General features: G+C 37.5%; 1 protein-coding gene across 2 annotated transcripts in view; it reads left to right on the top strand.

Moving 5' to 3' along the window:
* MYOM1 (myomesin 1) overlaps window positions 1–22886 on the top strand; it is a 118683-nt gene that overhangs the window by 18798 nt on the left and 76999 nt on the right. For both annotated transcript variants that reach the window (XM_006761861.2, XM_015562699.1), the window contains exons 3-8: window positions 4766–4906; window positions 9491–9722; window positions 11317–11474; window positions 20332–20424; window positions 22381–22469; window positions 22579–22641. In XM_006761861.2, coding sequence (XP_006761924.1) covers window positions 4766–4906; window positions 9491–9722; window positions 11317–11474; window positions 20332–20424; window positions 22381–22469; window positions 22579–22641 — 776 coding nt within the window. The remainder of the gene's footprint in view (window positions 1–4765; window positions 4907–9490; window positions 9723–11316; window positions 11475–20331; window positions 20425–22380; window positions 22470–22578; window positions 22642–22886) is intronic.

Raw genomic sequence — 22886 nt, forward strand, 5'->3', positions numbered from 1 at the left:
AGCCCCGAACCTCTGTGCTTCTCTCCTGCAGCTTCTGCGGGTCTCAGTGTGCCTTTCCTTCCTTCTAGTTGTAGAGTTTACAGTCAGCCAGGCTTCCTGTGGTTCTGGATGAAGTCCGTCTTGTTTCTCTGAGGTATTAATCAATTGTTGTGTGCGGCATTAATTTCCCGGTGTTTATCTCTGCCGCCATCTTAGTTTCTCCTCTACATGTCAATAAATTTCAAGGGTGATGTTGGTCAAACTAAATTCATGCTTGCCCAGCTGGTGTGGCTCAGTGATTGAGCATCAGCCTATGAACCAGGAGGTCGCGGTTCAATTCTAGGTCCGGGCACATGCCTGGGTTGCAGGCTCGATCCACAGTAGGGGGTGTGCAGGAGGCAGCCAATCAATGATTTTCTCTAATCATTGATGTTTATATCTTTTTCTCCCTCCCTTCCTCTCTGAAATAAATAAAAATATTTTTTTTAAAATAAAAATAAATTCATGCTTGTATCTTACAAGATATGTTTTCTGCAAAGTGTATTAACACAAGATGGGCTCTTTTTGGTATCCTACATGTCTACTAACTTTGATGTTTTCCTGAGACCTACATAAGTGTCCATATTAGGAAACCAGAGAATGAAAGGTCAATAGACAGTATTGAAGCTGACATGATGCCAATATCAAAGGGACAGCATAGAACAAAACTGCTCTAATTCAAAAGTATACCCAAAATAACTTTTTCACAAAAGCTTAAAGAAAGTATTTTCTTTCAGAGGAGGAAATGTGGGTGATAGAAAGGTTGAGATGAGAAAATAGAATGTGAAGTTCAAGTGCTTGTTTCTGACCCTCCTGGAAGTTTTGAAGATGAAATAAATGGAACTTCAGGTACCAGAAGTCCTGAGCAATGATAGCCAAAAAGTGTATTCTTGAGAAGCTGTCCCATAGGTCACTAAAACCACTGCCTCTTTCTCTTCTGGTATATAGTTGTTTATAAGCAACAGTACTAAGTTGTAAATGTATATAAAGATTTTAGTTTTAAAGGGAGAATTTTAGAATAATAAAAATGAGTTTAGCTCTTTAATGGCCACTCAGTGAAGTCTAATGGCAAAACATAGATAGTTCAGCAATAAAAATTAAGCTTTAATTTTTTAAAAATATATTTTATTGATTTTTTACAGAGAGGAAGGGAGAGGGATAGAGAGTTAGAAACATCGATGAGAGAGAAACATCGATCAGTTGCCTCCTGCACACCTCCTACTGGGGATGTGCCCGCAACCAAGGTACATGCCCTTGACCGGGATCGAACCTGGGACCCTTCAGTCTGCAGGCCGACGCTCTATCCACTGAGCCAAACCAGTCAGGGCAAGCTTTAATTTTTAGGCTTTTGTACATACAGCTCATTCTGGGATGTCTTACCTATCTTCCAGTGCCCCGCTTTTCACAAAGGATTCCCTGATAAACCCAGACAGAAATTCTCTGTCAAGCCTGTGAATTCTAATTTTGTTTGCATTTGTCTTTCTGCTTATTTGCCCACCTTCCTTCTGTTCTTCCATCCTTTTTTCCATTGACATAATACAACTTGCCAGGCCTGGTAGCATTTACTCCCCTTCTAGATATAAAGCTCTCAGAAAACAATGGTATTTATCTTCATATCTCCCTCTCATCCCAGTGTTAAGCACAGCACAGTATTTTTCATACAATGAAAACTGAATAAGTTTTTGTTGAAAAATGAAATTGCTGTAGAAAGTTCAAAAATAAAACCTGAAAATTTCAGTGGTACTCTAACATATAACACAATCTGAAAGTCTATTGTTCCATAACATTTGAATTGAACTTATAACTGTACTTTCTAAAGTATCAGCTGGTTTGGATGCTAAGTTTATGGTCAACTTTATAAGGAACTACACCATTGTTTTCAAAAATAGTTATACCATTTTATATTCCCAAAACAATGTATGAGGAGTCCAGTTTATAAATATTTTCTTTTATTCTGTGCCTTGTCTTTTCATTCTCTTAACAATGTCTTTAAAAGACCAGTATTTTTAATTTCAATGAAGTTTAATTCTCCAATTTTTCTTTTGAATCATGCTACTGGTATTATATCTAAGAACTCTTTACCTAACTCAGCACCATAAAGAGTTCCTCTTATCTTCTAAGAGTTTTATAATTTTAGCTTTTATATTTAAAAATATAATCTACTAGTATTATGAATTATTTTGTGTGTGTGATATTGAATAAAATTATAAATTCACCCTTTGGCAAATGGATGTACAATAATCTCAGCACCATTTGTTGAAAAGATATCCTTTTATTCATTAAATTCCTTAGCACCTTTGTCAAAAATCAATTGACCATGAATGTAATGGTTTACCAATATCTCTGGACTCTCATTTCTGTTCCATTGAACTATATGCCTATCCTTACAATGTAAATTTTTTTTAAGACAAATTGCTTTGGCTAGAAACATCAATAAAATGTTGAATAGAAGTGGTAAGAACAATATTATAGCCTTGTTTCTAACTTTAGGAGGAAAGCATTTAGTTTTTACTATTAGATATGATATTAACTATAAATTTTTTATAGATGGCCTCAATCTGGCTGAAGAAGTTTCCTTCTATTCCTATTTTGGCAGGAGTTTTTAAAATGAATGAATGCTGAATTTTGCCAAGTATTTTTTCTGGATCTATTAATTGATAATGTGGCTTCTGTTTTTTATTCTATTATACTAATTGATTTTTCAAATGTTAAATAAACCTTGCACTCCTGCGATAAACTCCACTTGGTTTTATATGTTACTGGATTTAGTTTGCCAACATTTTTTAAAGGATTTTTTTTTACCTCTATGTTCATAAGTAACATTGGTCTTAGTTTAAAGAAATTTTTTTAAATGTTTATGTTTTTTAAAAATTGATTTGAGAGAGCGAGAGAGAGAGAGAGAAAGAGAGAGAGGAGGGGAGAGAGACATATTGATTGGTTGTTTCACTTATTTATGCATTCATTGATTGCTTCTTGTATATGCCCTAACTGAATATGGAACCTGCAACTTTGGCATATTGGGACTATGCCCTAACTAACTAAGCTACCTGGCTAGGGCACTTTGTTTAGTTTTGATATTAGGTAACTAGAGGCCCAGTGCATGAAATTCATGCACTCAGGTGGGGGGTAGTTCCCCCAGCCTGGCCTGTGCCCTCTCACAGTGCGGGAGCCCCATGATCAATCTTCCCAAAGAGGTAGGCCCTGCCCACCCATCTGGGGCTCCTCTATGGATTGCCCCAAAGAGGTAGGCCGGAGCTGGGGGTCCTGCCCCCAGTGTCACTGTGCAGAGCTGCCAGGACCCACCCCCAGCATCGCTGTGTGGAGCCGCAGGACCCATCTCCATGCCACACATGCAGCGTCAAGTCCCTGCCCACCCGCACACACCCACTGTGCACACAGCCTCCTGGTGATGGATTGTTACCATGTGAGTGCGTAAGGGCATCACAGCGTGAGGGCGTGACAACCACATAGGCTTTTATTAGTATAGGTAGTGGCCTTATAGAATGAGTTGAGAAGTGTTCCCAACTCATTGGCCTAAAGGCCCTGCATCTGAATTGCCTGGGCTCCCTATCCAGAATATTTTTTAATCCCCCAAAAGATTTGGATGCACAGTGTATACAAACCGTTTATATATATACTAGAGGCCTGGTGCATGAAAATTCGTGAACTGGAGGGGGTGTCCATCAGACCAGCCTGCCCACTCTCACAGTCCGGGAGCCCTCAGGGGATGTCCTACTGACAGTTTAGGCCCACTACCTGCTCTGCGGGAGGTGACCAGCCTATCAAGGTAAGGCGCCACCCCCATCACCCTCTCACTGCTGCTGCCTCTGGCCTCCCTCTGCAGGAGGTGACCGGGTGGATCAGGGGAAGGCAACACCCCCATCACGCCTCTGCTGCAGCCACTGCTGGCCACCACGGTTGCCTGACCCTTGGCCCAGCCCTCACAGCAACAGCCGCCATCCGCAGCTTGCCTGAGCCTCAGGCAGCCGCTGCGGCTTTGTCCAGAAGGATGTCTGGAAGATGTCTGCCCTAATTAGCATATTACCCTTTAATTGGTATAGATAGAGACTGTCTACATTGTGGACATTAACTTAATAGAAAAAAGTATTTGGAACTATTACAAAAACACTGCCTCGACCTGCATGGCGGGGTTCAGGATCTGCAGGAGGGGCCGATGTGCAAATGAAAATGATATATAAGAAATATGAATTTTGGGGGGCCAGGTGGAAACCTCTTTTGTGAAGAGGCACAGAGAGACCAAGATCTGTCCATCTGCTTTTATTTACTTTGAATACACATTTGCCCTTTAGCAATGCATAGAGGCAGATCAAAGGTAAAGTTTGGTAAATAATGTAAGGATTATCAGGAAATTGCCTTGAGCCATTGCAATCACAGCAGGGAAGTCTTGTGCTGATATTCAGCCTTGCTGAATATCAAAGTCCATTGGTCTTCCAATGTCTCTTTTGTACTTTTATGCTAATTGCTGTTTGCTTTAGCCTCTGGCAAAGCACTGCTGTTTTCCCTTGAAACTTAGGGGGGAAAGCCATGAAATTTCTATAGCCTATTTTTCTCTTATGTCTGTCTAGAGGGCTTTCTCATTCACTTTAGTTCTAAAGATAAAAGATAATTATAACGTTAGAGATCTAGAATTCTGTGACACCCCCCAGGTAAAACCTTATTTTATAAGTATTTTGAATATTTTAAAGACATTTTTTGTTATTGTCTGATATTAGGGCTTTTGTTTCAGACTTACAGATTCCAATCTGATGTTAGAAGATTATTCATCCAAGTTGAGCCCCCAAATGAAGAGAGCCAAGAAAAGCCTTCTCTCTGGGGAGGAGAAGGAAAACCTGCCAAGTGACTATATGGTACCCATTTTCTCAGGACGGTGAGTATGTATTCTGTTCCTGGCCTTGATTATAATAAAGTGGAGAGTAAATGTCAATTAATTATAATAATAGCAGCTACCATTTATTGAGCATTCACTATATACTATTGAGAAAGGTCTGAAGAACCTTGGAACTCTATGCAGAGGGAAGTGTGTTCATTGTTAAAGTCTTTACCATCATATAGGATGGCTACATGAGAAAAGAGAATGATCAGGAACTTTAAAAAAAACTGATTTCTAAAAGGAAGGGAGAGGGAGAGAAAGATAAAAATATTAATGATGAGAGAGAATCACCAATTGACTGCCTCCTGCACACCCACACAGGGGTTTGAGCCCACAACCCTGGCATGTGCCCTGACCTGGAATTGAAGCTCAACCACCAAGCCACACCAGCCAGGCAGTAACTTTATTCTACTTATGTAACTAGTTGAAATTAGAAAGAGACTGCTGGATGCTAGTGATTAAATACCAAATCTAGTCACTATAGAGTGAAAAAAAGATTCAAAACTCTAAGATGTTGAATGAACTTAAAAAACAAAATAAAATGATATGTTAGGTAAATGAAAAATATCTTGGTTGCCTGTGTGGTTTTAATTATTATTCATTAGGAGGAAAAAATGTTAGAAAACATAGACTAAGTAAAAGAATTACATCATGCCGTAACCGGTTTGGCTCAGTGGACAGAGTGTCAGCCTGCGGACTGAAGGGTCCTAGGTTCGATTCCGGTCAAGGGCATGTACCTTGGTTGCGGGCACATCCCCAGTAGGGGGTGTGCAGGAGGCAGCTGATCGATGTTTCTAATTCTTTGTCCCTTTTCCTTCCTCTCTGTAAAAAAAAATCAATAAAACATATATATATATATATATAAAAGAATTACATGATAATTTGATGCCTAGCTTATATTTATTGAATATAGAATAGATTATTTGAGGTAAATATCAAACAAAATAATCACTAAATCACAAGTCTGAGTAATGCCAAATTTCAGTGTTTATAATATAAACATGTTTTTTGAACGATAATAATATCCAAAGGAATCTTGAAAGGAAACTTGTCTGAGACACCAAATTAAAATTTAAGGGGAACTTTATGAGCTTTCTCCTGTTGATTTTCCTTTGAATGGAGGACTATTAACAGAGTTAATAGTGATACTCAAAATGAGGTCATTCTCTCAGGAAATTCAGTAGGCAATAATGTAGTTATGATTTTTGTTTTCCCGTGTTTTTCTTCCCCTGCTCTCTGATGGCTCCTTTCTGAATCGTTTCAGAGGCTAATGTCACAATTGCTCTGAACCCAATTAAGAAGGTAAGGGAATAAATAATATCCTATTTTTAGCCTTTTATTTGATATCTTTGATTTTTTGATACCTGATTTTTAAGTGAACTCTCCAGAGAAACCATTACTAAGTATGCCTGCCCAGACTTAAGCCTCTTCACAGTTAGTGTAATATTTATTCACATTTGTTATAGGAGATGTGTAGGGGAGAGGAGTGAACTATTTTATGTTTTGTTTTCGTCCTCACTGTTTTAAAAAAATTATTTAAAAACCATCAACTTAGCATTAACCGTCATGGCATGCTTCTCCACCTGTGTGGGCATGAAATGAAGCTTTCCACTGTCTTCTCCCACCAAACAATTTTGTGTTTTCCAGGTCAGTCTCAAGAAATCATCATTTATAAAATAAACTGTGATAAAAGAAAATGTGACTTTAAAAAGATCTTATAGGTTTTATTTCCAGTTCTCCTTTATTTTTTAAATGGAGTCATCTCCTATACTTATTACTATTTTGAAAATAATACTTCATAATGTGCTGATGGTATTAGCAATTTAAGAGGAGGATGGGAAGGAAATGAACATTTGTTGAGTACCTATTTTTTTTCTGGGAGTCATACTTTATAGAAACTATCTTGCTAAATCCTCAATACAGCCCTGGAGAGGTATTAGTATATCAATTTTTGGAACAGAAAATCAAGGTTCAGTGACTTGCTACAAGTCTCATGGCAGGTGGTAGAAAAGCTAAGAGTCCCCCTAGCATTGGGCAATGCAACATATATGCATAGTATGTGTATTTCTGGAAAATACAATTTTTTTACATGGCACTTGAAAATTCTACTTCTTATACTGACATAATTTGAGTTTACTGTGTCACCACAGGTTTTAAGTTGAGACCATCAGAGGTAATCACAGCATCAGGGAGGATTTAAATTTATTTTAAACTAGAGGCCTGATGCACAAAATCCGTGCCAAAGTAGGCCTTCCTTTCCCCAGCTGCCAGCACCGGCTCCCTCTGTCACCTGGGACCTGGGTTTCCCTCCAGCCACCAGCAGGCACCCAGGACCTGGGCTTCCCTCACAGCCCTGGCTTCGTCTGGAAGGTCATCAGGAAGCATGTCTGGTCTAATTAGCATATTATGCTTTTATTATTATAGATTAGTAGCAGCATATGTTTGTCAGCATGTTAGCATCATATTCTTGTACCCAGATTATAGCAGGGTTATCACTGCTCTGCATTTATATTTACTTAAAGGCAAATATTCTTGCTGTTCTGGGTCAAAAATATTTTTTAAGTGTACTTGAGTTCTCATGTGAAATACTTAAAGCTTTTTTTAGGTTAAGTGTATTTGTAAATGGAAAAGGCATGGAAACTGTGACTCCATTCTGCCCTCTAGAGCTATGCCAACATGTCTCGGTTAGAGGTAATGTGAGTTAAATTAATGTTCTCTTACATAGAGTTATCAAAACTCAGGGCAAAACTAGCACTGAATATAATCCATTAAATATATATATTTATATATTTAATATATATAAATATTATTTATAATATTTATGAATATTATAAGAGAGAGAGAGAGAGAGGAGAGTATCCTACTAGAAGTTCATTTCAAATCTTTCTATTGTATTTTAACCTCTATAGAGAATTCCAGGCACTTTCATTATGGTTTGTTTTATATTCAGTTTTAATTCATTCCCAATCTCATTAAAAAGAGAGAGAGAGAGAGGTAATTATATCAAGACATAAGCTAAAATTGTTTCATTTTTCTTTTTCTCTTCCTAAATTATACTGGATATACTACTAAATTCCTTAGTAGAGACTGGGTTATTCATATTTGGAGTAATAGAGATATGGAAAATGAAATTACAACTTATTAAGTTTAGTGAGAAACAGAGTAGACTAGTCTTGTCTACCAGATATTTTAGTAATATTCCATAAGAAATTCTAAACTTGAGAAAATGTTGATTCATGCTCTTCAGCAAGTTGCATAGATTCAGGTGCCAGGAAGTTGTAAACACAATGGCAGTGTTTGCTTAAATTTAGAGGTAATTATTATTATAAGAAAAGCAAATATACAATTCTGCCTTGAGAGGTCTAGGGAGACTCAATTTCAAAAGAATCTTCAACCTAATCAATATACTTCCTCACTGAAACATCTAATGGGGTTCATGACAAAGATATTGAAGGAGGTTAAAAATAATCCAAATATTTTTGACAACATTAATAAACCACAGCACAAATTCTATCATAAACTACTGCAGAGCACTTTTGGGTGTTACTACTCACTTGGCATTATCATCAATTATAAATAAAAACAAGTAACTTTTATAAAGGTCACTTCAAATGCAAGTTTTAGCATCTCATCAGAACTATGTGCAAGTATAAATAAAGACCATCATATTAAATATATACACATACATATATACATACACAATCATATATGCACATGAAATCTTTATTATTTAGAAAAGAAACCCAGTAGGCATAAGGATCTCAGGTAAATTTAGAACTTATTTATACATGCAACAGCTCTGGCCAATGCATTACATCAATTGATTTATAGATTCAGATTAAGAACATTAGTCATGTATCAGAATCACAGCACACAAACTGCATTTTATTTTATAGTATCACTAGAGGCCTGGTGCATGGAATTGTGCACTGGTGGGGGGCATGGCCTGCGGGGATCGGCCCACTGTGGGAGCGCTGCTCATACCAGTCAGCCAAGCGGCACTCCCACTGTGGGATCGCACTGACCACCATGGGCCAGCTCTTGCATTGAGCCTCTGCCCCCTGGTGGTCAGTGTGCATCATAGCGACTGGTTGACTGGTTGTTTTGGTCATTCCGTAGTTCAGTCGCTGGGCTTTATTATATAGGATGTTTTCTGGAAGGAAGTCATAAATTAATCTTTTATTATAGACTCAATCATATTTATACACACCAAGGAAATGACCATGGGCAAGTTATCTAACTTCTCTGAGCCTTGTTATCATATATCTAAAATTGAAATGATAAAGTTTTAAAGTTTACCTCATAAGGTTGTTGTGGTGGTAAAATGAGATAATGTGTGTAAAAAGCACTTGGCAAAACTCCAGGGCCACCATAGATATTATTATCGTTGTTACCACTTTTTATTAAGGTAACAATCACTTCATATGTGAAGAGTTAGTTCCTGATTAACAGGTTTTTCTATCAAGTTTTCTTTGGGCATGGTGCACAATGTCTGAGGTCTGGTACCTTGAACTTAGTAAAATTAGGCAATATTATCAATGCCATCCACAATATCTCTATTTTGCCATTGTTGTATTCTAGCCAAGTGCATGTCAGTGGAATAACAGACACAGAAGAAGAAAGAATTAAAGAAGCTGCTGCTTATATAGCCCAGAGGAATCTTCTTGCGAGTGAAGAAGGAATCACAACATCCAAGCAGTCCACAGTATCGAAACAGTCTTTGTCCACTCTCCACCAGGAGGAAATTTTTGAGAAGAAGTCAAGAAAAGTTGCAATTCGAGAAAAGGCAGAAAGTCTGTCACTAAGAAAAACAGTAAGAAAAGACAAGTTAATATAGCTTACAAAAGTAGAAATACATGTAGTGTGTGTGTAGATAGAAATTGACTTGTTTCAAATGAAGAGATATGTGATCTTGTGGAGAAACAAAGAAACTAAGAAGAAGACATCAAAATATATAGGTCAGAGAAAGACAAACAATCATTTTAAACTCCATGTAATTTTAGGTTCTACAGAAATTAAGGTTTTAAAGAATCTTAAGAAGTCCACCTTCGGGAAATAAAATATATACCTTGGCCTTAAAATGTTAAAATTAAATGGTGTAGCTTTTAAAATTTTTCTTATTTTTTAAATCATTGTTTATTTTTCAGTTACTGTTGACAGGCAACATTATATTAGTTTCAGGTGTACAGCCTAGTGATTAGACATTGTATAATTTACTAAGTGACCATCTCACTAAATCTCATACCCATCTGATACCATACATAATTATTAGAGTATTATTGAGTCTGTTCCCTATGTTGTACTTTACATCCCATGACTATTTTGTAACTTCCTAATCCCTTTCACCCACTCCCAGAACCCCTGCCCCCCAAATCTGACAACCATCAAAATGTTCTCTGTATCTATGAGCCTGTTTCTGTTCTGCTCATGCATTTATTTTGAGTTTTAGATTTTGTTGTTGATATATATTTATTGCCTTTTATTATCCATTTAAAATATTTTTATTAATTTCAAAGAGGAAGGGAGAGGAAGAGAGAGTTAGAAACATTAATGATGAGAGAGAATCATTGATTGGCTGCCTCCTGCATGCCTACCACTGGGGTTCAAGCCACAGTCTGGGCATGTGTCCTTGACCAGAATCAAAACTGGGACCCTTCAGTCCACAGGCTGACACTCTATCCACTGAGCCAAACCAGCTAGGGCAGCCGTGGGCAAACTACGGCCCGCGGGCCAGATCCGGCCCATTTGAAATGAATAAAACTTTAAAAAAAAAAAGACCGTACCTTTTTATGTAATGATGTTTACTTTGAATTTATATTAGTTCACACAAACACTCCATCCATGCTTTTGTTCCGGCCCTCCGGTCCAGTTTAAGAACCCATTGTGGCCCTCGAGTCAAAAAGTTTGCCCACCCCTGAGCTAGGGCCTTATTTTTTTAAATTTATTTTCTTCTTTTTAAAGAACACTCTAGTATTTCATTTAATACTGGTTTGGTGGTGATGAACTCTAGCTTTTTCTTGTTTGGGAAGCTCATTATCTGTCCTTTAATTCTAAATTATAGCTTTGCTAGGTAGAATAATCTTGGTTGTAGGTTCTTACTTTTCATCACTTTGAATATTTCATGCCAGTCCCTTCTGGTCTGCAAAGTTTCTGTTGAGAAATTGAGTACCACATTTACCTATACTGCCACCTTGACCAGAAGTCTTAAATGGTGTATTTATTTTAAAAAGGAGCAAGGAATATGCATTTGATTTAAATATAAAAATCAGGCTCCAAATGGAAAAATTGTAATTTTGGTTTCTGCTTGTTATTTTTATTTTTTTTATTTTTGGCTGCTATTATTTTCTTGCTTGTTATTTTTATAGTACAAGTTACTTTGATTTTATAATATTTTGATTTTTTTCCAGTTAGAAGAAACTGAGGCATTTCATAGAAAAATGAATGAAGATCATCTTCTCCATGCTCCTGAGTTTGTCATCAAACCTCGTTCCCACACTGTTTGGGAGAAGGAAAATGTAAAATTACACTGTTCTGTATCTGGCTGGCCAGCACCTCGTGTCACATGGTATGTTATCTTTTTGAAAACTACTCCTATAATCAACTATACAAAATTAATTTAACCTCTAGTGAAAATATTCAGCATTATAAATATGCAGGAGTCATTGAAAGCATTTACAAATTTGTATAGAATTTTAAAATAGTGAAGAAAGTATACTGAGATTAATATTTTATGTATGGGAAAAACAGTATTGCATATGTTATGATACATTATAATTATATTAGAGGCCCAGCGCATGAAATCGTGAGGGGGGGGGTGCGGGCAGGGACCGAGAGGTGGTCAATGCACCTCATGGCGACTGGTGGAGCGGTCGTCCCGGTTGTTATACTTATGGTCTCTGGCCTTTTATTATGTAGAATTATACGATGGGTCTTTATCTTATTAAAGTGTTAAAGTTTTATCAACATATTTACATACAAAGAAAATGTATATCTATAATTTCTATAGATCATAAAAATTTGTTCTCATTAAATATAGGTATCATTTTGTGATGACAAGCAATGCTGCCTTTTAAAAAATAATTAAAACCCAAAGGGTTCCAACTCTACTAATCATCTGAGCTGAGGTTCAATGTGTTTTTCCTAAAGCCAAGAAAAAAGAGGGGATTTGATGGGAAATATTACTCAATATGGGGCCTGAAGGAATCTTCTTTCCATAAAGAATAAATGCTCCCTTCCCCCTTCCATTATATATGGTAGCTCCCCACCCCCCAAAAATTATACACACTATGAAAGATTACAAAGTCAGTATTTGTTAACATACAGTTCATTTTCAAATTTTAAAAGAATCTACAGAAATGGGTAACTTTTTTTGTCAATGCCTGTTTTCAAACTGATAACCATTTTGGTCCAGGCACTGCTGATAATGTGTGCCCTCAGTTCATCAACTATTGCTTGTTTCGTACTGTAAACTCTATCCTTTTGTAGCCCCATAAAGAAGTCTAGTGGATAAATTTTCTTTGTTTAAAGCTTAGTCTGGCTTCACCCATTATTTCAAATCAGTTAAACCTGAAAAGGAGTGAAAATTGAGTGATCAGCTGTTAAAGTATGTATGCATTTATGGGGGGACACCCTGTGACCCCAAAAATGTATGCACACTTTGAATAATTATAAATGTATACATATTTTGAAAATGTTTGTACTTCAACTGCATTTTCAAACTTCTAGTAGCATTTTAGGATGAATTTCTTTTGTTCAAAGCTTAGTCTGGCTGAAAAGAGAGAAACATCAATTGAGCTATCAGCTGTTAAAGTGTGTATACATGTTTTGGGCATCCTGTATATCCTATTGCAGTTGTCAGTGATTTTTTGATTCCTAAGCTCAGAATTTTCTTATTATGTGTCATGCATATCTGCCACAGAGAACAGAAGTATGAAAATGATTGAGCCAACTCAAAAGGCGTTTTTCACTTTATTCTCTGACATGGATAGTTTGCATGCTATTTTTTTTTTTATCAGGAGTGGTGGTAAATGCACCCTCTATTGCAGTATAAACACTACACCAAAGGACATTGTCACTTGCAGAGTCCCTGCTTCCTTCTCCCTTTTTCCCATGATCTCTAATGTTGGTCAGACACGTGGCTGGCATAAATGGAGGTAGCTGACAAGATAGATCCAGTTACCTGACTAAGGTTATTCTTAAGAAGCAGGTGGAAAGGTTTTAAAAATTCACCTATGATGTCAACCTGCCTTTAATCACATTGCCTTTACTTGCAATTTTTCTTACATGTAAACTTTTTTCAGGGTTTTTGAGTTTGAAAATCAAAGAATGAAAATCCAAACCAGCTATATATTATCAAGGCAAATAATTTATAGTACTCAAAGGTGAGAAATGTAGGAACATATTTCAATGCAAATGAAGTTTTAAAAAATAAATTTATAAACTTTAAAGTATACTATAGTAAGCTAAGAATCAACTTATCTTTGCCTCATCTCTCTCTGTGACTACAGAGTTGCATAATTTGGCCTATTAAAGGGATATTTTCTCTTCAAAAATGGATGATATGTCACCTAAAAAATAATATCCAGACTTTCCTATAGAAATGCATGAAGGATAACAAATTTCCAGCTCCAAGAAATATTATTTGGTCATTAAAAACTCTTCTTTCATAAAATTCAAATGAACTACTAATAAACAAATACTCAGAGTCCTTAGGTAGGTACATATATTTGTTACATAGCATCCTATCTCTGCTTTTAAAAAATTAGAGTTAAAGATGATTTTTAAAAGTAATATCTGACAGGTAAATATTCATTTCTTAAGCATTTATTTATTCTGCTAAATTCACAGCAACTAGGGTACAAGCATGCAAGTGGACATTGATGGTGTTAATTATTAAACTGGAGTTACAGGCTCCACAAAGGCAGAGCTCAGATATGTCAAAGATTAAACTTCTTATATTCTGTTTTGTTGGCTGGGAAATTAGTGATTTAAAAACAAAATATTTATGTAAAAAATAAAAATTCTCCAGAAAAATTTGAGATGACCAAAATGTCGACTCTTAGAATTCCAGTTAAATTGAAAAATAGAAATACTGTCAATTTTCAGTTATCCTCACTAATGGAATTGAGCAGTAGTATGATTTTTTACTAAAATTTTATATCTGGCTTTGAAATATTCATTTCCTCAACATGTGAATTTTATGTCCTATAGGCTCCTTTTAAAAAAAAACCAAGATTTGCCTCAGGAATGATTGGGAGATTGTTAATTTACTGGAAAAGCCTTCCCTAGTTTCTACACTCCCTTTAGTGCTTGGAGGAGACAAATTCATTTTTACCCCAGATTTTTCCAGTAGGGACAGATCAGAGCATTTCACAGAAAGTCCTGTTGTCCTGCAAGTCAAAGAAAAAGTAAATATTAAAACAAAAGAAGTAGTGGACCACCAAGAAAATATTTAACCATACTTCTGAGAGCAAGATTTTCTCCTTCTGAAAGCTGAAATTTGGACAATCAGCTAGTAGGTAACTGAAAATTGCCTATGGCAATAAAAAAGGTCAGATCCAGTCTTTGTGGGGCATGAGGTTTATTCATTTTGGGGGTACTCTTTACAAAGAAGAATATAAAGTTAGTATAAATTAGACATACAGTCTTGTGGAGACCCATGCTAGTGGGAGACCCTACAACTTCAGCCTTATTGGCTCCAAGGTAAATAAATCCACTTCTGGAAGTAAACTTCTGTGTGGGATTAGTATACATTCCTGCATATGTGGTCTATTAATGAAGCTCTGACTTACTTTGCAATGCTGCTAATGCAATCTTCAGAAGTCATCCATCCCCTCAATGAGCAGGGAACCCACACCCCAAGCAAGAACCCAGGAGGTTGGTGATTTCTTTGCTGGCATTTATGCTTTTATGGTTCCCAACTGCAGCTTCCTGGGTCTGACACTGAAGACAAGTATGAAAGAAATAATTGAGAATGACCTTCCTGAATAGAAGGAGGTAAATAATAGGAATAAGTGTGTGATAATGCTTCATGGAGTCATGATGCCTCTGTTTGCAACAGTTCGTTCCTTAGCCACGTATTTCAAAGGCATGTGTGCCTGGTGCCTGGCTCCCTTAGAGCCCTTTCCAAACTTGATTCCAAGTTTCCACTAGGCACCCTCGGGTCATGGAAATCCCTGAGGTCTAGCAAATGTTACGCACATGCAGCAGCTGCTCTTTGGTCAGTCCCACGTTGTTTTTCTTAATAGGCAATATTTATGTAATAGCTTGTATGGCAGGCTATATATTGGTTTAAAAGGTAGGGGAACATTTATATCTGTATAGTCAGGAAACTCCATATCCACAGTTTCACACCCATAGATTCAACCAGCTGCAGAGTGAAAATATTCCGGAGAAAAAAAATCCCAGAAAGTTCTAAAAAGTAAAACTTGAATTTGAAACATGCCAAGCACTATGCTGAATCCACACAAATGAAATTATGTGTAGACATGCTTTATTGTAGCCTATTTGCAAATATAGGTTACATGCAAATATTACACAATTTTATATAAGGGACTTGAGCATCTGTGGATTTTGGTATCTTCAGGTGTCCTGGAACCAACCTCCTGTGCATACCAAGGGAAAATTGTATTTGTTTTATTTGTGTGAAGGAACTCTGGAAGAAGAGGTAAAAATGGTTGAGAGTTGATCTATATGAACCAGGAGGTCATGATTTGGTTCCCAGTCAGGGAACATTTCCAGATTGGAGGCTCAATCCCTGATGGGGGGTGTGCAGGAGGCAACCAACCAATGATTCTCTTTCATCATTGATGTTTCTATCTCTCTCTCGCTCCTCTCTGAAATCAATAAAAAATATATTAAAAAGTTCCCACGAATCTAAGGAGAGCAATAAGCTGTGGGGAAGGAGCTGGGTAGAAGGCAGACAAGTGTAAGGAAGGAGACTGTTCCCTGTGCACCCTTATACTTTCTAGTTCTTGGACCATACAGATGTATTGCTTAGTCATTTTTAAAAATTATATGAATTACCGGAAAAGAGAACAATTCTCTTTAAAAGAAGGAAAGAATTGAGTTAAAAAGAACCAGATTTCATTGGGTTTCCAAACCAAAGTCTAGATCAATTTTATCAATGAGAATATGGATTGTAGTCTGCAAGGAGATCCACACAAACTCACTGGAGCATGTGCTGGTATTGGTGAGCAGCGTTCTTTCACTCATTCAACACCTTTTTGAATCTATATGTGGATACTGGGCTAGATCCTTAAGCGAGACACTTAAAAAATACATGTTTGGAATTCTTCACATTGCCCCTAAGGTCATTGGCAAATAGACACTTAAAGAAATTGTCATTAGGCATGATAATAATTTACAATGTAGGAATGAAATAATATGATAAATATATCTTAGAAAAATGGAGATTTGGAAAGGTCTTATTCTATTTTTGCATATTATGAGAATTTATAAATTCTATTATAGACTATGTGTTGAATTTATTTATAAGAGTAGAGTTATTCACAATATCTTTAAATTTAGTATTTGCTGCCATATTATCTTAGGAAAACAACCTACATTTAGAATAGTTAAAATTATTTGTAATTTTTAATTACCTCCCAACATAAGGGTTGGGGTTTTATTTTAGATTTTTTTCTATTTATATAATTTCAAAATCTATCCAAATGGGATAGATCTCTCTCAGCTCATTGGTTTTTAAATTGGGTAATAACTATTTACTCAAAACATAAGGTTGAATTCTAAGCAACAGTCACCTTTGTGATGGGATTCAATATGATAAATACCATTTTGCATGCATTATTTGCTGATAGAAAAAAATTAGGCTGAAGCCTTTTTACTTGACGATGTTTTACACCACCAAAGACCTTCCATTGTTACCCTTCTATCCAAACAGACATTTGTTTAGGGGCATTTAGTGTGTGTTTTACACACATAAACTAAGAGTTTATTCTAGAAATAGTTATAGTAAAATGCAAACTCATTGTTTATAGAAGCTACATGAAAATGATAAGTGAAATAGTATACATCTGAATATTCATGAGAATTTCAGAAACCTCTTGACAAAATATCCCAGGTTGTAGATTGCTCTCCGGAATTAGCTGATGACTGGCCAGTTTGGAATTTCACTTTCCAGAAATAACAAGCTGTGAAGCATTTACTAATACAGAGTACGCCAAACATCCTTCCTTTCTTTTCTGACTTAATACTGAAGATAACCAATGTCAAGTGACCCAGAATTTGAATGCCTCGGTGACTTCCTTGGAAAACAGAGTTGAATTGCTTTTTATTCCTTGCCTGGTGATTTAAAACAGGCATTTCTTACAGTGACAGCTGGCGTACCAGAGGAAAAACTAGGAAGACCCTCAAATGGGGTGTGTGTGTGTGTGTGTGTGTGTGTGTGTGTGTGTGTGTGTGTTTTAAACTGATTTCATGTGCCATGTAGTCAACTTAAAAAAGTCGTCAGGTGCCAAGTTGGTTAGTACTGGAGAGCAAGGAAGGAGAAACAACCCTGGGAGCTGCAAAATCCTGTTCTAACTCAAACTTTATGGAGATATGAACAACATTTTTGTCAGAAGCCAAATTGAGTGTCACCCAGTTGTTGGGTCAAGTAGCACATACACAGCCTTTGGTGTCATATTTCTCTTCTTATGCTAAAAGGAACTACTGAAAACACCCAACACATGAAAACTGAGAAAGAGGGAGCTTTGAGTCAAGTGTGAAATTACCTAACCTAATTCAATCAAAAGAACATGTCAATTAACAGATTCTACCCTGTCATTCGTCAAAATGAGGAATGTTTGAAATTAGAAGCCGCTAGCAGATTTCTTGTTACAAGCCACCTGATCAGATAGTCCTGTCTGCCTGGGGCCCTGTGGGGAGGCAGCTGTCTGAAGCTGCTTCTGGGCTAGCAGGAAGCAGCTGGCAATGTGTTCTATGGGTTGGGTAGGTTATGCCACTACAACTGCCACACAACGGCAATTCTTTTTCCACTTAAAAAAATTTTCATTTTCCAATTACAGTTAATGTATAATATTAAATTAGTTTCAGGTGTTCAACCCAGTAATTAGACACTTACATAGCTTATGAAGTGATCACCCTGATAAATCTAGTACCCACCTGACATCATACATGCAACTGTAATTCTTAAGCCAGTCCAGCCCTCTCATTTTAGATATGAAAAAACCGAGACACAAAGAGCCTCAACTTACTGTTTTCATATGCACTTATTTTAAATTATCCACACTAGAACTCTGTTTCTTTGGCCCAAAATTATGAAGCTATAATTAATCTATTGCATTACACAATAATTCCATTCAATTTATCAAACACAGAGTGCCAAATATGTGCCCATGACTCAAACTTCCATGAGAGTGGGAATAGAAGTAAATATGGATCAGACACAGTCCCCATCATCAAGGTACTGGGAGCTTAGTAGGAGTGATACATAGTTAGCAATAATTTAATATGTTATACTTTGCAATTTGATCCAAATAACACCGATGCAGAGAGGCAGGAAAAAGTAATATTGTGCGAGGTTTTAGGGAGGAGTTTATTGAAGTGGCATTGGATATGAACCTTGAAGGATGAGTTGGGATTTTGCTAAATGGAGAAGGAGAATGATAACATTTTAAAAAGTATAGAAAATGGTCCTCGTGGGGTGGCTCATTTGGTCATCCCATGCACCAGAAGGTTGTGGGTTCGATTCCTGGTCAGAGCACACACCTAGGTTGTGGGTTAGATCTCCAGTCAAGGCACATAGGGAGGCAACCAGTAGATGTTTCTCACCCACATCGATGTTTCTCTCTTTCTCTCTCTTCCCCCTTCTCTCTCTCTCTAAATTCAATAAAAACATATCCTCAGGTGAGGATTAAAAATAAAATAAAGCATAAATACAAAGTATAGAAAATGGATTTGTGTTTTAGGGGCATAGAGCCTGTGTGTACACATGTGTGTGTGAGTGTGCAAGTTGGCAAGGGGAAGGAACTAATTGAAGATTATCTTATTTCTTTCCCTTTTCACCACTTTCCCTGATCCCAAACCCCTTTATAACAATTTCCAGAAGTCTAAAGAAATAAAATGCAGCTAAATAGAGAAAATGGAAGCATCACATATTGTCAGGAGCCGGACTGACTGTGTTCAAATCCCAGCTCTGCTATTTCTAGCTGTGTGAACTGGGACAAGTTATTTAGCCTCTTCATTCTGGGGCTGCTTCATCTGGAAAATGATGTTAGAAACAGTTCTGCCTCATGTGGTTGTTATGAATGCTGAATTTACAATCTATTCATAAAGCACTTAGAACCTTGCCTGGCTCTAGTAAATGTTCTGTGTCAGTTGTGGTTATTCGTGTTATTTATGTTATCTGTGCACATAAAGTGGCATGTCTGAAAGGAAAACAAGTGAAATCTAGCTCCTCTTTTGGGAGGAAATGGCTTAAGCAGGAGAGACTTGTTTGGCACCGTAGCCACCGGCTATTGAGACCTTGAGGACATGGTAGAGAATCAAGGTGCCACTTCTAGACTTGGGAGACAGTGTCTCAGGAAGGACCCTTCCATGTAACCTCTCTCTCTGAGGTCTGAGAGGCTTAACTAGGGGTGGGACAGTCAGAAAAGGGGAATCCTTCAGCTTATATTTGTCAGATTTTTTTTCATTATTATTATTTTAACTTCTTCCAAGCCAAGAGCCATGCTTGCTTATGAGTAAATAAAACACTTAAATATAATGAGCTTTTAATACAACTGCTATTGTTGTTTCACAACATGCAAGAATGTTAGTAGGAAGAATGTTTTACTTTCATCCTACATAGACAGCTAACAATAAAACCCCTAACACAAAAACTTCCCCTCTGTCATGTCAGCAATGGTCAAGTTTTTCTTTAGATCTTTTACGAAGGATAATATGCACACACAAAGTGCATATTATATATGAATGTAGAACTTTGATGAATTTCTGTAGACTGCACACACCCATGTAACGAAGCATCTAAGTTGCCTCCTTCATATTTCCCCCACCCACCCCACTGCCCTCCCCCACCCCAGGGGGAAATCACTTTCCTGACTTCTAGCAGCATGAATCAGTCTTTTCTGGTTTTGCACTTTATATAAAAGCAACCATTGTACTGTGTACTCTCTTGTGTCTGTCTCTTCCACTCAACATTATATATGCAAGATTCAACCACATTGTTATGAATGTACTTTTCATGATGAGGGACAGGAAAGTAAGTACATTGAGAAGTTTTATTGCATTAACTATGCATTTTATTTAATCTACTGTAGACTTGCCTTTATTGAACAGATGTTGCTGCTGACCTCAGTGCCATGTTTACAGGTGTTCCTTCAAGAATTGTGTGTGCTTTTAATCATGAAGCTATTTACATACACTTCAACTTACTCCCCCTTGTTTCCATTGTCTCGTAGGTATAAAAACCAGGTGCCAATAAATGTCCATGCAAACCCTGGAAAGTATATTATCGAAAGTCGATATGGAATGCACACGCTGGAAATTAACAAGTAAGAAAACATCAGGGTCTGTGTGTGTTGCCTTACAGTCACTCAGGTAGGCACCTTGCCACCCCAGTAACAGCTGCCCTCCCCCCTTGTTCCCAGTGCAGCATGATCACAATGGGAGCACGCCCATGCATTGCTTCTCTAGGTGCCCAGCTGAGAATGATATGCATGACTCATTCTTACCAAGCCCATTTTACCTACTAAAGTGATCTTAAGTTTGAATTTAGTCAAAGCTGAGAAAAAATTCACATCTTTTTATTTATCTCTTATATGCTGGAGAGTTTTTCTTCGATATCAGTAAGAAAATGAGTTACATAAAATAATTGAGACATTAATATTCAATTATTTTTTTAATATATTTTATTGATTTTTTACAGAGAGGAAGGGAGAGGGATAGAGAGTTAGAAACATTCATCAGCTGCCTCCCCCCCTACTGGGGATGTGCCCACAACCAAAGTACATGCCCTTGACCAGAATCGAACCTGGGACCCTTCAGTCCGCAGGCCGAAGCTCTATCCACTGAGAAACTGGCTAGGGCTCAATTATTTTTTAGTGTTCCAAATCAACATCATCATCATCATCATATTCTTTTGTCTTTACTTAGTAAAGGCCATGAAGGTTGGGGTGGGTGGCAATGAAAGAAAGTAAGCTGGACTAGGAGAAATTGCTCTTTCTTTCTGCCCACCAGGGACTGTGGAAAATGATGCATCTGCCTATCAGCTGGTGATGGAGGCAGGGTGGACATTGGGATGTTTTTAAAGCAAAATTCGAAAGCAAAACCCGCATTAAAATTTCTAAGTCCTCGAAAGTTTATTGTGTCTCCTCAGATGGCTTTGCAGTCCAACCCTAGTTAGGTGGATAAAAAAAGTTAAACAAGCTCCCACCATCTTCAGTTCACATACATCCATGACACGCTGAGATGTCAAAGTAAAACCTACAGCATTCTGATCTCAAGGGATTTATAGCCTTCTCTTCAGGTCAGAGCAATTGACACGTGGTGCTGGGCTTCAAAGAGTTGCCTGGCACCATGTGACATTCACCAAGCTCTGACCCTGACCTCAAGTCACGTCAGTTCTGCCGGTCAGTTGTTCTATAGAGACAACAGTGAGCTGTGTGGCTGCTTGATAATTACATAGTTCTGAGAAATACAATTGCATTGACCTTCCTGGGGTTCTATTCATGTCTGTAAAATTTCAGCAAGAAATAAGTTTATATGACTGAAACTAAACTTTCCGGGACAATGAATAACACAGACACTGGTAGTGATAAGACACAAAACAACCTGCTTGGTAATCTTAGCCTGTTCATCTCTCTGTGAGATCATTGTCTCCCTAAATCCATTATTAAGATATCCCAGTTTCTGTATTATAACTTGGGGGACCTAACAAATGGCAGTTCCTGTGTCATGCTGTGGGCCAAAACTCCAGTGTGGCCTGAACCTTAGTAGAATTAAGGGATGAATAACTTGTTTGTACTTTGATGCTAGAAACACACATTAGGCCCACCTGGATCTGGTCTGGGCTGAGGGAGGCCGTGGAAGTCTACAAGGAGAGGTTGTTTCTTTCCCTGTCGCCCCCAGACTGAAACTTACCTTGAGGGAAGCCAGCAGGGAGGCTGTGTCCCCAGTTTATCTATCATAATGCTCTTCATGCTGTAATGTATGTGCTTAGCATTTTATTAACATTTTTTGGACATTAAAAATGAATCCGGGCAAGGGTAACAATGGACTATAGATCTTCTCCCATTCTGCGCTGCTGGCTTGAATCTGCTGTAAATCTCTTGAGCTACATAAAATCCCACAGGGAGCCAGATCAGAGAGCAGCTTCTTCAAGAGTTCCTTAGAGCCACGTTAGCCACCGGCTTACAGTGTGCCGTGGCAGCAAAGACCCCTTGAAGGAGCAGCTAGTAATTACAGGGAGTGTCACTGTGACGGCCACGCGTTTCTGTACGTTCTTTCAGGTGTGATTTTGAAGACACCGCGCAGTACCGGGCCTCGGCGATGAATGCTAAAGGAGAGCTTTCAGCATACGCCTCGGTTGTGGTAAAGAGTAGGTTTGCTGGACTTGTTTTATTCAAAATGCACCTTTTTATTATTTATTCGCATTGCTAAAAAGTAAATTAGAAGAAGTTCACATGCATTTATGCTTTCTTTTCTAGGATATAAGGGAGAGTTTGATGAGACTCGCTTCCATGCTGGGGCATCCACCCTGCCCCTCAGCTGTAAGTTTAAAAATAGATTTGCTAAGTGCCATCTCCATTTAAAATACAGCATAATATGCTGTACACCGGAAACTAATATAATATTGAGTATTATTAAAATAGAGATAATAATAGCACTTGCCTAATAGGATTATTATGTAGCTTGAGTTAATAGATATTAAATAATTGGAACAATACTTGGCACAAATTGAACTCAATAAACGTTAGCTTGCCTTTTCAAATTAATACTAAGAGATCTTAGGAAG

The sequence above is a fragment of the Myotis davidii genome, unplaced genomic scaffold (genome assembly GCF_000327345.1).
Source record: "Myotis davidii unplaced genomic scaffold, ASM32734v1 scaffold96, whole genome shotgun sequence".
NCBI classification, from domain to species: Eukaryota; Metazoa; Chordata; class Mammalia; order Chiroptera; family Vespertilionidae; genus Myotis; species Myotis davidii.